General features: G+C 40.7%; 1 protein-coding gene across 3 annotated transcripts in view; it reads left to right on the top strand.

The window, feature by feature from the left end:
* C3H10orf71 (chromosome 3 C10orf71 homolog) overlaps positions 1-6,821 on the top strand; it is a 31,269-nt gene extending 24,448 nt beyond the window's left edge. For all 3 annotated transcript variants that reach the window (XM_060769323.2, XM_060769320.2, XM_060769321.2), the window contains one exon: positions 1,609-6,821. In XM_060769323.2, the coding sequence (XP_060625306.2) occupies positions 1,783-6,039 (4,257 nt within the window). In that variant the 5' untranslated portion in view covers positions 1,609-1,782 and the 3' untranslated portion in view covers positions 6,040-6,821. The remainder of the gene's footprint in view (positions 1-1,608) is intronic.
* The last annotated feature ends 15,576 nt before the right edge of the window (positions 6,822-22,397 follow it).

The raw sequence follows: 22,397 nt of genomic DNA, 5'->3' as shown, positions 1-22,397 counted from the left end.
ACAAATAACAAAAATAAAAACGGCGGTAAGGAAATAACGATTGATAAGGAAATTTTGGAAGAATTTAGGAAATTTTATAAACAATTATATACTAAGGATCAAATATCCAAAGAAGAAATAATGGACTACATAGGCCACGTTAAATTTCAGAAAATTAAAGAAGAAACTAGAGAAAAACTAAATAAGGAAATAACCGAGGAAGAAATAGAAAAGGCCATAAAGCTCCGGGCCTCGACGGATTTACGGCAGGTTTCTATAAATCTATGAAGCAAGTTTTAATTCCACTATTGAAAAGAGAATTAAATGAGGCTATGACACACCAAATAATTCCTGACCTAATAATGATATATAAAGAGGACACGGATGAAACAGACTTAAAAAAACTATCGACCAATTTCACTGCTCAAAACAGATTACAATTTTTTTAAAAATATTATGGCGACAAGATTGAAATACTTTCTGATGGATTGGATAGGGGAGGAACAAACAGGTTTCCTCCCAAACAGAAATATGAAGGACAATATTCGGATGGTATTGGATTTGTTAGAATATTATGAGCTAAATCACCAGAAGGAATTGGCTATATTAGCGGTCGACACAGAAAAAACTTTTGATAATTTAAATTGGGACTTTTTCAAAATATTAATACAAGAATTAGATATGGGCTTCAAATTTAATCAGGGGTGGCTCAACCCATTATGCAAAGTAAGCATTCACAGTATAGTTGATTTTGCCCAGGGGCGCTCTTGGGGGAAAATAAACCTTGACATATGCGAGTTGTAGTTACTGGGATGTATAGTTCACCTAAAATCAAAGAGCATTCTGAACTCCACCAATGATGGAACTGAACCAAATATGGGACACAGAACTCCCGTGACGAACAGAAAATATATATCAATGATTGTTTGGGGGGGGGGGGCACCAAAATACTGTTTGCTTACCATTGAAAATTACCTAGAGCCACCTCTGAATTTAATAACGCAATAAATTCCATTTACAACTCCCAAAAAGCTAAGATTATAGTAAATAGCCAAACAACAGAAGAGGAACACGTCAAGGCTGCCCATTGTCTCCGTTAATTTTTATAATGGCATTGAAGTTACTAATGAAAGGTATAAGAGAAGACCAAAATATAAAAGGATCTAAAGTATGCAAACATGAGTATAAAATATGGGCTTTTGCAGATGACGTGATCGGAATAGTGGAAGACCCATGCAATAATCTACTAAATTGGACTCAGAAAATAGAAGAGTTTGGAAAAGTAGCAGGATTTAAAATGAATATGAATAAGACTAAAATCTTAACTAAAATATTTCGATTTTAAGATTCAGTTTTTCATAGATAAACATCTCTAAAAATGGTGTGCATCTTAGAATCGCAGGTGTTTCTTATGTGCTGAAATTAGGGTGCATTTTACAATCAGTAGTGTCTTACAATTGAAGAAATCTGGCAATGTAATAAATGAGATGTGTTCTTATTTCTTTCCTTTATTTAGAAAATATCACAATGACATTAAACTGGTGGGCAATGGTAATTAAACAGAAAAGGTTAATTTCAAGTGTATTATCTGCTGACAATAATAATATCTTCTATATCTTCAATTTGCAGAGCAGAAAGTCCCAGTTTCCATAAGGCAAATGAATATAAAACTGCACATTCTAGAAGAGAAATTCATCCAAAGATGTTGCAAATGGATAAGAAACAGTAACCAAAAGAAATCACCTACCTGTTTTATATATGAAATTATTAGTGTGATTATTTTATTTCTGACTCATATGAAAAATGCAGGAGAATAAAAAACAGTCAGATGGACAAAGTGACTCCTCCAGCATTGGGAGTCTGCTAGATGACACAGACCGAGAGGTTTGCAGTCTCACGGATCGAGCCTTCAGAAGTCTGTGCGTGGCTGAGCTTGAAGCATCTTACACAGATTCTGATCCAGCTGTGCCATCCAACATCACCCACCAATTATCTAGCAAATTGTTACAAGGTCCACATAATGAGAAAACTGTGTCTCGCAAGCAATTGTCAAAAGCTGAGGAGCATTCAACATTCCAGCAGTTTCCCAAAAACTCTCACGAAAATAAAAAGGCTTCTACAAACACAAGGGGAAAAATGAGTTTACCAGTGTCTGGGCTGTGCAATTATAAACATACCTCAAAAGTGTCCTCTCTGATAAAAACATTTGATAAAGCTGAAGATGAAGCCTCATTAGCACTTGCTGAACACCCAGATAAAAATAGTTTGAAAAAGGGCCCATTAATTTTTGGACGCAATATCACTTCCTTGGGCGGCAAAACAATTCTAAATATTCAAAAGGAACTCTCTGAGTTTTCTGACACATCCCAAGATATGGCAAATGGAAGTGACCGAGATGAGTTGCACAAGAGACATAGCAAAATGGATCTGATCTGTCAAGGTCCATATAGTTTTCATTTTTCTCAGGCAGATGCCTGTAAGTCTAAAATCTCCAATGTTTCTAAAAAGGCAGTGAAAAACAGAACAGGCAGAGCAAAAGAACCAGCAAGGAAAGGCAGATTTCTCCACAGTGAAAACAGTGCGTTTGAATCATGGAATGCTCATCACAAAAACTTGTCTGAAATGGGCGACTCTTCTGAAATTAAGCCCAAAGGGCACAATCTTACATTTGGAGGAACACCGTTCCTTAACGAATCTTGTACTTCTAAAAGAAATGTATCTCCTGATGATATCACAGTTACTGGGATTCTGGAACAAGATTTTTCAGATGTCCTTTCAGAAAAATCTGAAGCCTCTTTCTCTTCAGCAGCTCTACCCCAGATATCTTTGCCCATACATGAAGACACTGTTTCAAAGGTCTTGTTACCCCAAGTCTCCACTCTGTCAGCAGTTGTATGCAAGATTCCTACACCACCGTCCCACACATCTGAAGATCCTTTTACACCACCACTGACCTCCCAGATTGATGTTTTACCAGCACCACTATCCAAGGTTCCTATTTCACCTTCTCTGTCCCAGATCTCTGTTCCACCAGTAATGGTGCCCTGTGGCACTGATGCACAAATACTGGCGCCACATGTTACTTCTGTACCAGAGAAGTGTAATAATTCAGAACTGGAAAATATTTGTCCACCCTGGAGGAAACAAAAGCTTACCCTTGGGAAAATGGAACCGGTTCAGAATATTGCCTGTGATATGCCCAAAAGAAAGGATTCATTATATGGAAAGCAATCTGATCTCAGTCTTTTAACTGAGTCACCCAAATCTGTGTCTATTCCCTCCAGTACTTCTTTCAACATCTCAAAACTTTTAACTCCAATTATACCTCAAGAGAGAAATGAAGTAGAAAGCCAGTTGTTACCGGTAACTCATCCCATATCCGACACTAGAAGAATCAAAGATATTGAGGAGGGAAACCTTTACTGTTCTCAGAACGATTATAAATCTAAAGCATCACGATTATTATTCAACTTAAAAGACATCCGAAAGCGAGTGAAAAGTACTTACAGTCCCTCTCCTCTGCCAAGAGCCCTTGAAGAAGACGAAAAGATTAAAGAACACAACATAAAATCAAGTGTTACAGCAATTGGTATGGTACAAGAAGACAGTAAAAAATTAATAGATGACAGTGATAAAGAACAAATGGACAATACCATGGAAAACAGCATTGCTGCTGATGTAAATGAAAATTATCTTACCGCAACTGCATCCAAATCAAAGGCAGATTCTTTAAATTACCAAAACAGGGATAATTTAAGACAATGTACTTCAGCAGATATAGAGGACTTTAAGATGGTTTCTGCAACTGCACTGCACCCAATTAAACACAGTTTCAGGCAATATTCTCCTTCATCCAGTTGTTCACTTGATGTATCTGAGCAGCATGTGAACAGTCTTTATTTGCAAGACCCTAAGAAAGAAAAAGGTGTACCATGTCACAGTTCTAATGTCGGATCTCCAGCATCCCCAAATCAATATTTTACAGCTGAAGAAAATATTGTTAACACGGACAGTCAGGCCTGTCCACTAAATGGGACTGAACAGAAAGGCAAAAGAAGCACCAGCTCTTCTGAGCAATCTTTCATATCCATAACAGACCAACCGTTTAATGAGACAAACAGTTCTTTATTGCAGCTCTTTCATAAAGCATGTCTTCAAGAAAGCCAAAGAAAGAAGTCTGACGTTGGTGTGGAGGAAATGCCCAATTGTAAAGGAACAGAGACAGAAAGGAGGAAAGAATTGCATGACTTCCTTAGCAATGACAACTCTAATGTGGATGGGAAGGGCAAAAGGAAAAAAGAGCAAAGTGAAAATGGAAGCACAGTACAAGAAAGAATGGGGAAGGAGAAGAAAGAAGACAGAGGGAAAATCGTGGATTCTGCATCAGAAAGCAAGTCAGAAGAGCCTCTGACACCAATTTTGCCCAATTCATTCAAGCCCAATTTATTCATGATCAAAGACAACACATTCAAGTCACCACCTGTGATAAAAACTATCAGATTGCCTCTGCACAGATCTTTTTCCTGTCAAGAGCCTATTGCTGGTAGTTATAGTGAGACTGAAAAACAATATGGGCCAAGGCAAATGATAATGAATACTGAAGAGGTGGGCTTGTCTTTTTCCAGAATGAGAAGCCAGCACAAAGCAGAAGCTACTGGAAAAGAGAACAACCCAACAACAGAATATACTCATACAGAAGGACTAGGAAGCATCATATCGCTAGTGAAAGATGATGATAATGATGATGATGAAGGAGCTCAGACTACATCAGTGCTATCTGGCAAAAATGTGAAAAGCAGTGAAAATTTGGTCAGAGAAAAGGTCAGAGCTGCAGAACTGAAACTCAGTCCGACTAGTCAGCCAAACCTTAGTATTGAAAGGGAGCTAGCAAAAAACAAGCAAACTTCTCCAACAAGAGAAAAGAACCACCTAATTCCTAAACGCAGAGGTGGCTCTTGTGTGAAAAAAATAATCAGTCAGGAGACAAAATCTCCTAGTGTTTCAGAGAGCCCAGCATCATTTCCTGGTCTCAGTGATACAATTGAAGATGTAACAGCTGCAACAGGCAGCCTGTCAAATTGTACACAGCCAAATCCAAGGTCAGCTAGCATGGTATCACATTCGTTCACAAGTCCATTGACAGGTTCAGGGGCAGTTTTCAATGCATCAGATGCTGAAAAAATAACAAATACTTCTTTGCTACACAAAGCAACAGAGAGTAGAGAGCAGCCTTCTCCCACGGAAACATTTAATCCAGTCCAGAGAAGTCAACACTCTGAAGATGCTCGCAATTCTCCGGTGACAAATGGAAAACTGCAGCTGATGGGACAAATGGCAAAGACAGCAGCCAAGCCTCCAGCTGTGCCACCAAAAACAGAAAAAGCATTGCGAAGAGCAAAGAAACTAGCAAACAAGAGGAAGAAAGCAGTCTCACAACCAAAAAGGCTTCAAGATGAACCTACCCCACCCTGTGAAGACACTGCACACTTGCCCCTTGTTGAGTCTCCACTCTCTCCCAGGTCTCTTTTGACCCCCTCAGAATCTAACCTGGAACACCAGCCTGCCATATCATTAAGTCCTGCACCTTCTTTACCTGCAACCCAACGTAAACTCCTTCAGGATCCAGACTCAGGAGAATATTTTATAATAGATTTGCCAGTTCAATTAAAGACGTTTTATGACCCCGAAAGTGGCAAATACATTCAGTTGTCAATTCCTTCTTCAAAAAGGAACTTGTCTCAAACACCCACTTCAGAGATCCTCTCTTCTCCTCATGCCTTGTACCCCAACGCTCTCCCCCTCAGAGTTTCGTCTGTTCCAGTTCTGGCATCTCCATCTCAGCTTTCTGAAACTGCTTCATCTTTACAAGGAACACTTCTGAAACCGACTTTAGAGTGGCAACTAGCAGACCAGTCTCCAGACAATCAACCTTGTGATATTCACGATCAAGAAGACGACAGGTCGCAGTATAACTGTGAAAAAGACACAAGTCTCTCAGCTAATGCTGACATCATTTCAGTGGGTGCAATTGAAGATTTTGTTGTTGAAGGTATATTGTGAGAATATAAGGTGTTAACCACTATATTGTGTGTGCGCGCATGTGTGTATGTGTGTTTAGTCATATATCAATATATATCCTACCAATGATAGGGTGACTTGGAGGTCTCTCATTCATAGGGTCAACGTAAGTTGAAGTCGACTTAATAGCAGTTAACAATAACTATATATATAGGATATGTCCTAAAAGTGCATGCACACATTCATTAATACAACTGGTTGGATCTTAGTGGAATTTGTAATAAAAAGAAATCTTATCTACTATCTCTGAAGAAACTTGCGAATGGCATTAACCCCAAATTAACATTGAGGGAAAACAGTCTGAGTGATAGTGTGATGCATAATGGAAAGTAATATGGAATAAATTTCTCTTTGGGGAAAACAAAATGCAGGGATTTCATCATGTATAGACTGAAAACCAGCCATGGGAATAAAATATATGAATAAGGCCCCTTTTCAGATTTTATATGGGATATTCATTGCAGAAATATAGTAGTCCGGATATTTAAAAAAAGGCCCATCATGGTTGTATGGTGTATTCCGCAGAGACAAATGTTCATATATACGATTCATGCCTCATGGCAGGTTCTGGTTAGCAAATTAAGTGAGTAGATGAATGAGACTTCCTGACTATTTTTCGTTGCTAGTTGTAAACTTCATTTTTTTCTATCTTCTGCTGCGTTGAGATATAAATCATCATAATCCAACCAGTTAAAAGTTCACTGGAAAATGTGATATCAGTCCTAAATTTCATTGTCAAATAAAGCAAGATTTTATTCATCATAGTAGCAGAATTGAAAATACATTTTTCCATACAAAAAAATCACCCAAAAGGCCTTAGCTCTGGAGTTTTGTGTTTTCTAAAGTTACCTTACCCTAAGGTCTCTAATGTCATATGCCTACACCTTCTCAATTGCTGCCAGTTATTGGTATTTTTCATCTTCACCACAGTATCACTAAATTAAAAAATAATGGAAATTTTGGGAAAACGTGGAACGTACAAACCAAACATATAAGTTAAATTATGGCGTGCTAATTCTGAAGAATCCTAATTATATTCCAATGTATAATATTTTAATTTTTTTAATATTGCTTTCTGAACATCATGGTTATGAAGAATGTCGACAAATAAGCCCTTTTTCTAGTACAAGAATTCGCATCAGCTCATGTTTAACAAGTGAGTGGAATATCCTGTACTGACCACAAAGAATGCTGAAAATCTCCAATCCATCAGGCACTGTTGCACTTTTTTTCTAGCAAACATGGTTATCATAAATGATTTCCTTATACAAGTCACCCAACTGTCCCAGTGCTAGCTGGTTATCTTCAGATAGTCATTGGATTCATGACACAAAGCAAACCTACCTGACCCATATACCTCATGAAGAGCAAAATATTTGGGCACCACATTGCAATCCAACCTTAAAAGGTAAAGTTTTGAGATAAATCCAAAGCAAAGTGTGAGGGAAGCCTTTAATTTCCCACTAAACAAATAATAACAGTCTGAAGCACAATGCAACTGTTGCTGTGCATGCTGAAAATGGGGCTGTATTTGGCTCCTATAATAATACAAAACTTCATGCTGTCATTCTGAAGGATATACAACTAAAAATAAGGATAGCATGCAGCCTATGGCCTTCCAGGTGTTTTGGACTTCAGTTCCCAGAATTCCTGACCACTTGACAAGTTGGCTAAGACTTCTGGGAGTTAAAAGCCCAAACACCTAGAGGACCACAGGTCATTTTTAGGGGCTCCTTGATTTAAAGGCAACCCACATGTGTAGTGAAAAGTAGAGGTGAGAAAGAAGGTTAGGCAAGAATTCTTTCCAAGAGTAGTTGTTCTTCTACGTTCGGTGTGCTCCCTATATCCAAGGGATCTGTGCCCACAGATTCAACCATCTATGGTATGAAAATATGTTAAAACAAGAACTCCCCGAAAAAACCTAAAGCAAACTATGATTTTGCCATTTTATATAAGGTAAAGCAATGTATATAATGAGACTTGAGCATCCCTGGATTTTGGTATTAACAGAAGGTCCTAGAACCAAATTCCTGCAAATACTAAGGGCCCACTATATAAGGTATGCTTTCATATGACAGAACATTCTCATGCACATTCCACATCTGCTTTCTGAAGTGGTATAGCCAAGAGACAATTGTATCACCATAATGGCAATTATGAGGGTTGAATGAAAAGTAATGTCTCCACCTTCATAACTCCTCAACAGATGACAGTACTGGTATGCGGCAGGTACTGGTTGTTCAGTAGACTCTCCTTTACAGTTCCATTTTGGCGGGAAGCCTTAGCATTGAATGGTTGTGTTATTAAAGTGTGAAGTATGGAACCCTGCGCAGACGGTCAGTCAATGCGACTTAAGCAACGTGCAATCATTGAAGGTGTCACCCCAAAGGAGATTCATCAGAGAATGCCAGCTGTTTATGGTGATTGTGTTGATGTGAGTACTGTGTGTCATTGGGCGAGAAAGTTTAAAGATGTTGAGGTGGGAACATCTGACTTGCGTGACAAACAAAGAGTTGGACATTCTGTGACAGCAACCACCGAGTTTCACAAGCAAAAGGTTGACAGATTGATTCAGGATGATCATTGTATCACTCAGAGAGAAATTTCAAGCATAATCGGCATTTTACAAGATTGTGTGGGTCACATTATTGTTTTCCTTGGCTATAGGAAGATCTGTGCACGATGGGTGGTGGAAACAGAGTATCGACTTCTTCCGTGATGGCTTCAGAAAACTTGTTTATTGTTGGCAGAAATGTATCCAATTGTCTGGTGATTATGTGGAAAAGTGAATAGTGGTAGTTAAAGAGCACATTCTAAGGATTATTTCGGCGTTTGATTTATTAAAATATTTCCATCCAAACCCAAGCAATGAAGGTGGAGGCATTACTTTTCATTCAACCCTCGTATGTTCCAGACACCTCTTCAAAACTGTGCTTTCTTTCCCTTCTGAAAAGAACTGGGTTGCATTCTCATGACCCAGTCCTAATTCATCTATCAGGCACAACCCTGGTAGCCTATGTGTGTAGGACACAGCAGAGAGAGAATCAACACGGAGTTGTGCTGCTGTACAAACTAAAAATTCTATTGTAGCCATAAAGACAACAGGAGAAGACAAAACACAGAAATTCAACAGAGTACATCTACACTGTACAATTATCAGATCATTAATTTTCTCTGCCAGTATGTGCTAATTTCTCACCAAACTATAACTCCCAGAATTCCATGGCATTGAGCCTTGGCAGTTACATTGGTGTCAAATTGCATTAATTCTGTGGTGTAGATCAAGTATGGGCAATCCCAGGACCGTGGGCCAGATGCAGCCTCTTGGGCTCTTTCCTCCAGCCCCGGCCCCTGGATCCAGTTGTGTGTCACCCCCTCCTGTTGACAGGGGGACGGGGCGGCCCACCACATCCTCATGCTGAGAGAAGGGTCCTCCCAGATCACCGTGTGTCAAGACTTCCTCATGGCAGGCAACCCTCCCCCTCCCACCCTCTGCCAACTACTCTTGGCCTCTTCCCCCCCACCCAGGCATGTAGCCAGGGGGGGGGGCTCGGGGGGCTTCAGCCCCCCCCCCGAAATTCTCATGGTGGTTCCCGAAAAGGCCTTACTGGTGCATTATTTAAACTGTTATGTTTATTAATATCATGATTTGATCACCATTCTCAATATATCCCATATGTATGGGGGTATTGGGGTAATGATACAAAAGGTTTGCTAGGCTAGACCCTCTTTCACTCAGACTCAGCCCCCCCCCCCGAAACTCAGCCCCCCCCGAAACCCCCCTGAAAATTTTTTAGCCCCCCCCCCCCCCCCCCGAAACGAAATCCTGGCTACGGCCCTGCGCCCCACCCCTCTTTCTCCCATCCTGTCCCAGTCCCTGCAACAATCCAACACTTTCAAAATCCAATTATCTCAGGGACAGAAATATGAAACCTTCTGAACAGGGACACAGACAGCAAAACAAACACAACACAGGTGCTAACAGGTGTTAACCCTTCCGTGTGCTATGCTTTTATATATAGCTGGAGTTATACTTAAAAATATACCTCTTCCAACTTGCATACAAATTCAATTTATGAACAAACCTACAGAACCTATCTTCTTCATAACTTGGGGAGTGCCTGTATAATAGAAAAACACATGTCACATAACCTGATTCTCTACCATTGTTTCCCCCAACAGTCATGGTGGTAAGGAAAGGAGGCTATACAACAAGCAACTGGCATTTCTCTGTTCAACTCTTGCAATTAGTGTCTGTGAACCATATGGCTCTCCATTTGCTCCTACATTGTTTTAGAAGATGTGTGTTCTCAAGGGCCATGGGCCAAATCCAGCTCACCATACTATTTTATGTGCCTATCCAGTTGATGGACTACAACATCTGTAGAGTCATTAGACATCATGAGTAGAGCAGTGCCATCTACAGTTTGTTCCATTTAATCAAGAAAATGCTGTTTGAATTTAGATACAAGGCTTGTGGATATGATGTCTGACTTTAAAATGTCCTTTAACCTTTTCCCAACCTAAGAAATGCTGTTGGATTACAATTCCAAGTCCATGTGGCAGATAATTAAAAAATCATAGGAATTGTCATTCAATAACATCTGGGGACCTAAATGAAGTAAAAACTAAAGAGCACCATTCACTATGTAAAAAATGTAATTGCTGATCCTCTGTATCCATTTCAAGGCTGATGCGGTCCTCAGTGGCCATAAGGCTGATGTGGTCCTCAATGAAAATGAGTTTGACACCCCTGTATTGTCGAAGGCTTTCATGACCAGAATCACTGGGTTGTTGCAGATCTTTTGGCCTGTATGGCCATGTTCCAGAAGCATTCTCTCCTTGTGTTTCACCAGTATCTGTGGCAAGCATCCTCAAAAATTGTGAGGTACCCAACGTAAACTCCTCACAACCTCTGAGGATACTTGACACAGATGCAGGCAAAACATCAGGAGAGAATGCTTCTAGAACATGGTCATACAGCCCCCCAAAAATCTACAACCCATTTGACATCCCTGTTTTAGAACAAGGATGGTCTGTGTTCAGTTATGTTTGGTGTGAGGGGGTACAACATAAACTGTCAGAACTGCTGCTGTTCCATCATGGACCTAAAGGACTTTACATGGGATCTCATAATGCCTAAATGGCTATGTTCAATCATTGAAGGTAAAGTTAGAGTGATAAAATAATGGGCAAATAGGAGAGGGCTCTGGAGCCAGATATTTTCTCCATTTTCATCAAACACGTAGAAGGCTTTTAAAGAAGGGCATACTGAGGCTACCATATTTAGCTGAGCAACATCAAGACCTAAATAAAGTACCATATATTCTTGATTCTAATGCTCACCTTTTTTGACTAAATTACCTTCTAAAAATATGGTGCTCATTAGATTTGCATAATATGGTAAGTACTTTTGGGGGTTTGAAAACTGAGATGTGCATTACCTTCGATGGTGCATTAGACTTGAGTAAATACGGCTATTATCTCATTCTATCCTTCATCACTTTCCATTTCTAATTTCACTTATTAAGCCAAAGCATAGTGATTCAAATGCCATAGCCAAAATGATGAAATTTTAAAGTTAAGTATCACTAACGCAGTTGAATTATATTGCACTTCTTTAAAAAATGATTTCTCTTCCCACCTGTAAAATATTTGTCAGTTAATTATAAATTTCAGAGAATTTGGTAGAACATTGTTAAAGGAATATTTTGCAACAGATATGGTAATTTTGAAAGCATATGCATTTATACTGCTGCAATCTTCCCTAATTAACACTGATAATTTCAAATCTGATCTTGTATTCAACTTTTGCGTCAATTGGCCAAATAAAATGCCTGTAGATAATTTATCCTAATTATCTGATTTCAGTCTTTTGTTAAGAGAATGCCCAGATACTTGAAGTTTGAATGTCTAATTTCTACTCCTGTTTGTTGTTGAAATTTTTGATCAGAATTGAAGTAGAATAATGTAGATTTTGTAAGATTAGCTGGAAAACAAGAGTATTTTTGAAATCTCATTAGGTCGATTGCAGTGCAGATATAGAATGTGTAAGATTTATTAGCAATAAATAGACATTATCTGCAAATAAATTCTGTACACGTGTATGTTTTTTGATATCTACTCAAGTTATCACTTGTTTGATCTGATCAGATTTGCGAGTAGTTCAATAGACAGTGCAAAATGGGGGTGGAGGGGAAAGGGCAGAGGAATGTAGTAATTCCCCTCCCATTATCAATTCCCCTTTAAGAAATGTCTCTTTATTGTTTCAAACATTTCCTTAAAAAATCAGGCTGTGCTGGGTTGGGGGCAGAGTGATGACTTTCCTTCCTAAGTGTTCCTCAATTGACAAAAAACAACAACAACTATTACGGTCATTTAAGACATCACCTCCAATGAAGTAATGAGAGCATGAAATGCAGTGGAAAGTGGGCACGCTTTGAATTTGTTTTTTTGTTTTGTTTTTTTTTTTTTGTCGTGTCAGGAGTGACTCCTGGTGTGAAAGAATTGGCCGTCTGCAAGGACGTTGCCCAGGGGATGCCTGGATGATCTGATGTTTTTATCATCCTTGTGGGAGGCTTCTCTCATGTCCCCGCATGAGGAGCTGGAGCTGATAGAGGGAGCTCATCCGCCTCTCCCTGGATTCGAACCTGTCAGTCTTCAATCCTGCCGGCACAGGGATTTAACCCACTGCGCCACCGGGGGCTCCACTCTTTGAAGTTAACTGCACATTATTACACAGATATGTTAACAAGCAATGTCTGCTTTGAGGATACTGGAGAAGGCGCCCCTGAACACCTGAGCTGGAGGATCAGGCATCCAAAGCAGGGATAAAGTCAGGAAGTGAAGCTGTACATCTATATAAATAAAAATGTAATGTTCGTTTGTGGGATTAACTTAACTCAAATTTGGTGACGAATTGACACCAAATTTGGACACAATACACTTATCAGGCCAACAAGTGACCACACTCATAAAAACACTGAAAAACACAGCAAAAGAGACTTAAAAGGCCAAAAAAAAACCCCAAAATTACATTACAACGCATGCGCAAAACCACATATATATACGCACACATGTACACAAATATATACACACAAAACACATATACACAAATATATACACACACATATACACACACAAAACACATATACATAGACTGGGACACAGCAATGTGTGCCAGGGGACGGCGAGTCATTTATGTATCTACCATCTCACCACTAGATTATGTGTTAACATAGAGATATAATATAAACTAAGAATAAGTTATTATAATGTCAGTTTTTAAAAAAAAAAAAATAACATCCAAGTATTGTATTGTGGATCCTATGGTATTACTTTGCAATTGCGAATAATGGGGTGGGTGACTGGGGGGCCCTTCCACACAGCCCTATATCCCAGAATATCACGGTAGAAAATCCCACATTATCTGCTTTGAACTGGAATAGCAGTATGGACTCAAATAGCCTAGTTCAAAGCAGATATTGTGGGATTTTCTGGGAGCCTTTCCAGATAGGCTTTTATCCCAGGAGAATCCACATTTTAAAAATGCAGATCTTCCTGGGGGCTCATCTACACTTACCCCAGAAAGCATACGCTTTCTGGGGTGAGTATCCAAAGAATACCGAGGCACTGTAATCGCCTCCCTAAAAGCCCACTAAACAGAGTAAAAGAAAAGAACTCACCCAGGCTAAATGGGACGACTGCCGGAGTTCTCCAGGCTTGTACTAATGAAATGGATCTCAATGGATTGTCCTTGATGAATGCACCGGGGATGTCGAGGAGGAGGACAACACTTTTCACCTACACAATTCATACCAACAGGATCACTTTTCTGGAGACCTACACACTACATTGCACAAAAGGGGCCCTGTCATTCCTGAAAGTAAACAGGTCTTGGTAGTAGGCGACTCCCTCCTTAGAGGAACGGAAGCTGTCATTTCCAGACCAGATGGGATGGCTCGAGAAATATGCTGCCTACCGGGGGCAAAAATACACCATATCACTCAGAGGCTCACCAGGCTCCTCAAGCCCTATCACCGTCCTCCCCTCATGTTGATTCATGTAGGAACCAATGATACTGCAAGGCATACGTTTCAAAAGATCACAAATGATTTTCGAGCTCTAGGAGCAAAGCTAAAAGAATGTAATGTACAGGTGGTCTTTTCATCCCTCCTCCCTGTTGTAAGACACGGACCCACAAGAGCCAGAAAAATAGTACAAGTCAATGACTGGCTTAGAAAATGGTGTCAGGAGGAACGCTTTGGCTTCCTCGACCATGGCCTGCTTTTCCAGGAGGATGGCCTACTGGCAAGGGATGGGGTGCATCTCACACAAGTAGGAAAACACCTTTTTGCTCACAGACTCGCAAACCTCATTAGACGCACTTTAAACTAGGTCCACCGGGGGAGGGGGACAACAGCCTTGCGAACACTACTTTACCCACAATATCTGGGAATCGCCAGAAGGCTAAACAGAGGGCTGCACAAACACAACAAGGACCAAGTACCCAAAGCACAATAATCCCAATTAAACAGCTCAGGGGAAGATCTCAGGGGCTCACATGTCTTTACACTAATGCACAGAGCATGGGAAATAAACAAGACGAACTCCAACTTTTAGCACAACACCACAAATATGATATCATAGGGATCACTGAAACCTGGTGGGATGACTCCTATCGCTGGAATGTAGATATCGAGGGGTATAACCTCTTTCACAGAAACCGAACAAAGGGGAGAGGAGGCGGAGTAGCCTTATATGTCAAAAACTCTTATGCTACAGAAGAGATTCAAGACAGCAATCTGGGAAACCAGCTTGAAATCATCTGGATAAGAATCAAGGGAACTGGGACTCAAAAAGATGTCGTTGTAGGCGTCTACTACAGACCCCCAAGCCAGGAGGAAGAACTTGATGAAGTCTTCTGCCAACAGTTGACCAAACAGGCACAGAGAAGAGATGTAGTAGTCATGGGCGATTTCAACTATCCCGATATTTGCTGGAAAACAAACTCGGCCAAGAGTACAAGGTCCAACAAATTCCTCGCTTGCCTTGCAGACAATTTCATGGTCCAGAAGGTAGAAGAAGCAACAAGGGGATTGACTACTCTTGATCTCATCTTAACAAATGCGGAGGACCTGATCGATGCGGTCGAAGTGGTAGGATCCTTAGGGGCAAGTGACCATGTGCTCCTGCAATTTGAGGTACAAAGGAAGGCCGAAACTAAGACAAGTCAAACCCGCATTTTGGACTTTAGGAGAGCTGATTTCCAAAAAATGAAGGAAACGCTGAGCAGCATTCCGTGGACACAGATACTAAAAGACAAGGGAGTTACGGATGGATGGGAATTTCTCAAGAGTGAAATACTCAAGGCGCAATTGCAAACTGTGCCAACAAAGAGAAAAAATAGGACAAGTGCAAAGAAGCCAGAATGGATGTCCAAAGAACTTCTAACTGTGCTAAGACACAAAAGAGACATGCACAAGAAGTGGAAAAAGGGAGAAATCACCAAAGAAGAATTCAAACAAATAGCCAACACCTGTAGGGAAAAGGTCCGCAAGGCTAAAGCAAAAAACGAGCTCAGACTTGCCAGGGACATTAAAAACAATAAAAAGGGCTTCTATTCTTATGTCAGTAGAAAAAGGAAAAACAAGGAGGCGATAGGACCTCTTCGAGGAGAAGATGGGGCAATGCTGACAGGGGATAGGGAAAAGGCAGAACTACTTAATGCCTTCTTTGCCTCGGTCTTCTCACAAAAAGAGAGTCTTCAACCTCAGCAAGATGGAGTGGATGAGGGTTTGGAGGACATCCAACCCCAAATTGGGAAAGAAGTCGTTCAGGAATACCTGGCCGCTCTTAATGAGTTCAAGTCCCCAGGGCCAGATCAACTACACCCCAGAGTATTGAAGGAACTAGCGGAAGTCATTTCGGAACCATTGGCAACCATCTTTGAGAGTTCTTGGAGAACGGGAGAAGTTCCAGCAGATTGGAGGAGGGCCAATGTGGTCCCAATCTTCAAGAAGGGAAAAAAGGATGACCCAAACAACTACCGTCCGGTCAGCCTCACGTCGATACCGGGCAAGATTCTGGAAAAGATTGTTAAGGAAGTGGTCTGCAAACACTTAGAAACAAATGCAGTCATCGCTAATAGTCAACATGGATTTATCAAAAACAAGTCATGTCAGACTAATCTGATCTCTTTCTTCGATAGAGCTACAAGCTGGGTAGATGCAGGGAATGCCGTGGATGTAGCGTACCTGGATTTCAGTAAGGCCTTCGACAAGGTCCCCCATGACCTTCTGGCAAGGAAACTAGTCCAATGTGGGCTAGGCAAAACTACGGTGAGGTGGATCTGGAATTGGTTAAGTGGACGAACACAGAGAGTGCTCACTAATGCTTCCTCTTCATCTTGGAAAGAAGTGACAAGTGGAGTGCCGCAGGGTTCCGTCCTGGGCCCGGTCCTGTTCAACATCTTTATTAATGACTTAGATGAAGGGCTAGAAGGCATGATCATCAAGTTTGCAGACGACACCAAATTGGGAGGGATAGCCAATAGTCCAGAGGACAGGAGCAGAATTCAAAACGATCTTGACAGATTAGAGAGATGGGCCAAAACTAACAAAATGAAGTTCAACAGTGACAAATGCAAGATACTCCACTTTGGCAGAAAAAACGAAATGCAAAGATACAGAATGGGTGACGCCTGGCTCGAGAGCAGTACGTGTGAAAAAGATCTTGGAGTCCTCGTGGACAACAAGTTAAACATGAGCCAACAATGTGACGTGGCGGCAAAAAAAGCCAATGGGATTTTGGCCTGCATCAAGAGGAGCATAGTGTCTAGATCTAAGGAAGTAATGCTACCCCTCTATTCTGCTTTGGTTAGACCACACCTGGAATATTGTGTCCAATTCTGGGCGCCACAATTCAAGAGAGATATTGACAAGCTGGAATGTGTCCAGAGGAGGGCGACTAAAATGATCAAGGGTCTGGAGAACAAGCCCTATGAGGAGCGGCTTAGGGAACTGGGCATGTTTAGCCTGAAGAAGAGAAGGCTGAGAGGAGATATGATAGCCATGTATAAATATGTGAGAGGAAGCCACAGGGAGGAGGGAGCAAGCTTGTTTTCTGCTTCCTTGGAGACTAGGACGCGGAACAATGGCTTCAAACTACAAGAGAGGAGATTCCATCTGAACATGAGGAAGAACTTCCTGACTGTGAGAGCCGTTCAGCAGTGGAACTCTCTGCCCCGGAGTGTGGTGGAGGCTCCTTCTTTGGAAGCTTTTAAACAGAGGCTGGATGGCCATCTGTCAGGGGTGATTTGAATGCAATATTCCTGCTTCTTGGCAGGGGGTTGGACTGGATGGCCCATGAGGTCTCTTCCAACTCTTTGATTCTATGATTCTATGATTCTATGAAATGCCAGGAGGAAAAGGGGGGGGGGGGTTGTGCCGGATTAATTATGGTTTGTCCAGGATGTAATCTGGACAACCCCCTTTTTATGGTGGAAGTTTCTGCAACAAAGGGACTGTCTAGTTCTGCCTTGGAATATAGGGCAGTGTGGAAGGGCCTTGGAGATGGATGAAAGGGAAGAAAGAAAGAAAGAAAGAAAGAAAGAAAGAAAGAAAGAAAGAAAGAAAGAGAGGGAGGGAGGGAGGGAGGGAGGGAGGGGGAAAGAGATTCTTTGCTGAAGAGTCATATTTGTAGAATCTAAAATGGTGTTGATTTTAGCTGTAAAAGGGACATTGCCTGAACAATGGCAAGTTTTATTTCATTTTTCAGAGTTATGAATATCTCTGGTGATAGATTGCTTGACACTAATTTTGTATCAATCTTTATAACCATTTTTTTTTTGCTGCAGCTAGTCTTTTATTGTTATCATATGCCATCTTGTACTCATCTTGTTGTCCTGATGGCAGCTGTCAATCTATTCTTAATTCTCCAAAAAGAACTTCAGCAGGCTGTTTTCTTGAAGGTGCTCTGCTGTCCTTTTCATTTCCAGTTTAAAAATCCGCATTGCAGAATGAATATTTTTTGTGATTTTTTCTTATAATTTGAATGGAGTTCTGCAACCGTCTTCATCAGCAGGTATCTTCACTTCCCTCACCCTCCAGAGATTTGTTTCTTTAAAGCATAGCATAGCACCTGATGGGATTCACATGGCTCTCTGAATGTGAGGGAGCTACAATTTCCATCATGTGCTGCCATTCCCCCAAGGCCCATTAGCATTTTCAGTTGGTCATGATGTGTATTTGTGCCAAATGCGGTCCAAATGTGCTCTAGGATCCATCATCAGTGGCCATGATGCAACTCTCCAAATGTGAGTGGACTAGAACTCCCAACATCCTCTGCCTTTCTCCCTTAACACCACCAGTATTATGAGCTGGTCTTGATGGGTAAGACAACTTTGGTCCAGATCTGTTGTCAGTGGGATTCATACGGCTCTAGAAGTGAGTGAACTACAACTCCCATCAACTCTGTCAACCCCCCCCCCCCCAAACCACACTAGTATTTTAAGCTGGACCATGAAGGGTATATGTGCCAAGTTTGGTCCAGATCCATCAAACCATATGGGAGCCTTTGTGGTTGAAATATATAAATAAAGATACAAACAAACCTATCTTGACTTTCATAGTGAGAGATGGCATTCCTTTCTGAGTGCTTAAAAAACTATCTATTTTTATGATCTGCTACAGAATCTTTCCTAGAATTGCTGTAATTGCTGGGTTATATTCATTTGCATGGCACAGGCTATAATAATTTGTATGAGGCAGCCCAGGAAGGACAAGAAAAATAGTAGAGGTGAACAGATAATCTTCAAGAACCATTTGGCTTCCTGGAACATGGTCTGCTTTGCCAGGAAGATAGGCTTCTGGATGAGTTGCGCCTCACAGAAGTTAGAAGTATCATTTTTGCTAAAAGATTAAAAAAAATGATCATACAAAATTAAAACTGAGTTGTGTGTGGAGTGGGGTAACAATATTCTTGGGGATAGTAGCTTATTAAGATCTGGACATAAAAGCTGAAAAGAGAGAATTACTAAGCAGTGAGTGGAAAATAATCTCAAACAGCTAGGGAGAATGTCCCATGAACTTAGATGTCAGTCTACACTAATGCACAGAGCATGGGAAATAAACAACATGAAATGGAACTCTTAGCACAACAAAAACGTTATGTTGTAATAGGCATAACTGAAATCTGGTGGGATGAGTCCTATAATTGGAATGTAGTAATGGAGGGGGTATAACTAATTTCAGAGAAATAGACCAAATAGGAAAAGGAGTGGGGTAGCATTATATGTCAAGGATGTTTACACCTGTGAAGAGATTTGGAACTTAAATCCTGGTGACCAGGTTGAGAGAGTCTGGACAAAAATAAAGGAAGCAAGAACTGAAAAAAGATTTAGTTGTGAAGACCTATTACAGATCTCCAAGCCAGACTGAAGAAGCCTCTCTTGAACAGATATCAAACATATAGAAAGAAAAGATATACTAGCAATGAAAGATATCAACTATTCTGATATTGGAAAACAATCTTTGCCAAGAGTACAAAGTCTAACAAATTCTTCACCTGCCTTGTAGACAAATTTATTGTTCAGAAGGTGGAAGAAGCAACAAGGAGATCTGCTATTCTCGATCTGATTCCAACAAACACTGAGGACCTGGTCAATGGAGTGAAAGTGGTGGGATCCTTAGGTGGGAGTGACGTTGTTGTTCAGGAGTTTGTGATACAGAGGAAAGGGGAAACTAAGAGAAGTCAGACATGTATTCTAAACTTTAGGAGAGCCGGTTTCAGGAAATTTAGGGAAATACTTAATGAGATACCATTGATAATAATTTTCATTTAATTATAATAACAATAATTTGTTTATATATTTGACCAGTCATATGACCATTTCAAAATGAGATCCCATTGATAGGAATACTAAATGAGAAGAATGATGGATAGGAATTTTTTAAAAGTGATATACTGAAGGCACATTTGCAAATAGTGCCAAAAAGGAGAGAGAGAAAAATAAGAGAAGTCTAAAGGAAACAGAATTGATGTCCAAAGAACTTTCAACTGAGTTAAGATTTAAAAGGGGTATAGACAAGAAATGGAAAAGGGGGAAATCACCAAAGAGGAATTAAAACAAATAACCAAAATACAGTATATAGGAAGGAAAAGGTCTGATAGTCTAAAGCAGGGGTCCTCAAACTAAGGCCCGGGGGCTGGATTACGGCCCTCCAAAGTAATTTACCCGGCCCTCGCTCAGGGTCAACCTAAGTCTGAAATGACTTGAAAGCACACAACAACAATCCTATCTCATCAGCCAAAAGCAGGCCCACAATTCCCATTGAAATACCAAGTTTATATTTGTTAAAATTGTTCTTCATTTTAATTAATGTATTGTTTTTTAAGCACAAATAAAATATGTGCAATCTATTAAAAAATTCATTCATGTTTTTTTCAAATTATAATCCGGCCCCTCCAACAGTTTGAGGGACTGTGATCTGGACCTCTGTTTAAAACGTTTGAGGATCCCTGGTCTAAAGCACAGAATGAGCTCAAGTTTGCCAGAGAGATTAAAAACAATTTTAAAAGGGCTTCTTTGGATGTCAGTAGAAAAAGGAAAAACAAGGAGTAAAGTCGCTACATGTAGGTGATAAAATGTTAACAATGGATAGGGAAAAGGTAGAACTGCTCAACACCTTCTGTGCCTCAGTCTTTTCCCAAAACGAGACTGGTGTTCAACCTGAACAATATGGAGCAGGTGTGGTGATAGGTGAAATGTAACCCAGAATAGGAATTCCCTTAACCCCAGAATGGAAGGGTGCCAAGGTGTACACCAATCCAATCTCTCCCCCCACTTCCTGCCAGGGACACCTATTTATACAGCCCACACCCTAAATTCCTTACTCCTATCAGCTTCAATTTGGGGTAGGCGAAAAACCCTCCTTTCTGAGAAGGAAAAAAAATCTTACCTGGCCCTAGTGCGACGAATATAGCTCATACTGAACTGAGGGCAGGAGGGTGAGTTGTGCTGCTGGAAGGCCGAATGCAGAGGGGAGGGGCTACCTGTAAGAAGGTTCCTAAGGCCCCTCCCCTTTTCTGACTGGCGGGGAATGCCAGCCAGAACCAGCTGGTCATTCATAGGTGGGTTCAAGTGCCTCTTGCGTCTGGAAGTGTGTGTACTGTTAGGTAGATTTGCAATTGGTCAAGCCACCAAACCCAAAGGGTTCTCACCAATTGTTCCTCTTCATCTTGGAAAGAAGTGACTAGTAGAGAGCCACAGGGTTCTGTCCTGGGCCTAGTACTGTTCAACATCTTTATTAATGACTTGGATTTAGAAGACATGCTTATCAAATAAGGAGAGATATCTACTACTACAGAGGACAGGATCAGAACTCAATATGAACGTAACAGATTAGAGAGCTGGGCAAAACAAAATGAATTTCAATGAGGAAAAATGTAGGATGCTTCATTTAGGCACAAAAAAATTGAAATACACAGATGCCGGACAGTTTGACAACAGTACATGTAAAAAAGATCTTGAACATGAGCCAACAGTGTGAGCAGCAGCTAAAAAGGCTAATGGGATTTTGGGCTGCATCAAAAGGAGTATCAAGGGAATTCACGATGCCTCTCTATTCTGCTTTGGTTAGACCTCACCTAGAATACTGTGTCCAATTCTGGGCACCACAATTTTAAAAAGATATTGACAAGCTGGAATGAGTCCAAAGGAAGGGGACTAAAATGATCAAATGTCTGGAGACCATGCCCTATGAGGAGTGGCTTAAAGTGCTGGATATGTTTAGCCTGAAGAAGAGAAGGTTGATAGGAGACGTGATAGTTATGTATAAATATCTGAATCTTGTCATAAGGAAGAGGAATCAGACTTGCTTTTTGTTGCTCTGGAAATTATAATTCAGAACAATGGGTTCAAATTACAGGAAAGGAGATTCTACATTAAGAAGAACTTTCTGACTGTAAGAGCTGTTCAACAGTAGAACCCTCTGCCTCAGAGTGCTCCTTCTTTGGAGACTTTTAAACAGAGGCTTGATGGCCATCTGTCGAGGTGCTTTAATTGTGCTTCTCCTCCATGGCAGGGGGCTGGACTAGATGGCCCGTGTGGTCTCTTCCAACTCTATTATTCTGTTTCCTCTTTTTTTGAAGATGACACTCTATTTGCCCCTTTCCAGTCTGTTGGGCCTTCTCCTGTTGTCCCTGAGCAATTAGTCCTCAACCACCAGCACCTTTTCTTGATGTAGTGATTTCATTAGTTCCTTCTATGGTGTTGTTGCCTGTTTGACCATGTTGATTACTGTTTTCCTTAGAAATATGTAGGAAGCAATAGCTTATTG

The sequence above is a fragment of the Anolis sagrei genome, chromosome 3 (assembly GCF_037176765.1).
Source record: "Anolis sagrei isolate rAnoSag1 chromosome 3, rAnoSag1.mat, whole genome shotgun sequence".
Classification (NCBI taxonomy): Eukaryota; Metazoa; Chordata; class Lepidosauria; order Squamata; family Dactyloidae; genus Anolis; species Anolis sagrei.
This window is presented reverse-complemented; position numbering and strand designations above follow the sequence as displayed.